The sequence below is a fragment of the Anopheles ziemanni genome, chromosome 2 (assembly GCF_943734765.1).
Source record: "Anopheles ziemanni chromosome 2, idAnoZiCoDA_A2_x.2, whole genome shotgun sequence".
Taxonomy (NCBI): Eukaryota; Metazoa; Arthropoda; class Insecta; order Diptera; family Culicidae; genus Anopheles; species Anopheles ziemanni.
In genome coordinates, this window is record NC_080705.1 from 76,250,008 (window position 1) to 76,250,846 (window position 839).

An 839-nucleotide genomic window follows, 5' to 3' on the forward strand; every position below is an offset into this window, starting at 1 on the left:
ATGAAGTGTATTGTGCTGTGCCTCTCGACCCTGTTAGCGATCGGGCTGGCCCTTCCGGCACCGCAGTGGCCTCAGGCTTTCGGTGGTGGCGCATTCGATGTATTCCAGAATGGCCTCTCAAGCGGGTTCAACTTTTCCGGCGCCGGCAACGGAACCGGTCCGTCGCTACCGGACTTTAGCCGTTTCCTACCAACCAATCTGACGTTCCCTTCGCTGGGCATTCCGACGTTGGCGAACTTCTCGAACTTCAGCGTTCCATCGTTCTTTCCCGCTGCCGGGAATCCCCTGGGAGGAGGCATTCCGTTTTTCGGTTAGAAAATCAACAGTTGCACCAATGTTGGCTGCAACGATGAGTAAAGGAAGAAGCTAATAAACACAACCCGTTAGATCGGAATCAAAATCGTTTTACTTTGAACGTGCACATCTAATTTTCGCTACCAAAAACGCTCGAAAGATGATAGATTATTAAATTATGGCTATAATCCAATCATACGTTTTCCACTCGGAACCCGATTTTTATTGCTGCGTGTAGAATCTTGGTTCAGCGTGAGGAAAGGGAAAGGTTCAGTTATAATAGAAAATAATAAAGCGGTTTTTCTCCATTACATTACTTGCTATTAAAATGATGAAACCGGCTACATAATTTGATATTCTTTAAATTGATTGTAACCATGTGAAGCAACGCTTATCATTTCCGTGCTTGCAATATTTAAAAAGAACGTCGAAAAACATTAAACCTTACTTATTGTTGAAGCAATTTTTCTGTTAACCAATTACAATTCTGTTCATCAGATGAAAGAATCATACAGAATGTACCAGAATAACTAACGAAATGTCTA

The 839-nt window shown here is 42.8% G+C and overlaps 1 protein-coding gene across 1 annotated transcript; it reads left to right on the forward strand.

Moving 5' to 3' along the window:
- Positions 1–315, forward strand: LOC131294370 (uncharacterized). Its single transcript, XM_058322419.1, has one exon. The coding sequence runs from the start codon at positions 1–3 to the stop codon at positions 313–315; it is 315 nt and encodes a 104-aa protein (XP_058178402.1).
- Positions 316–839: the final 524 nt, after the last annotated feature.

Coding starts and splice junctions, on each gene's coding strand:
- LOC131294370 (XM_058322419.1), top strand. CDS start 1: ATGAAGTGTATTGTGCTGTGCCTCTCGACCCTGTTAGCGATCGGGCTG.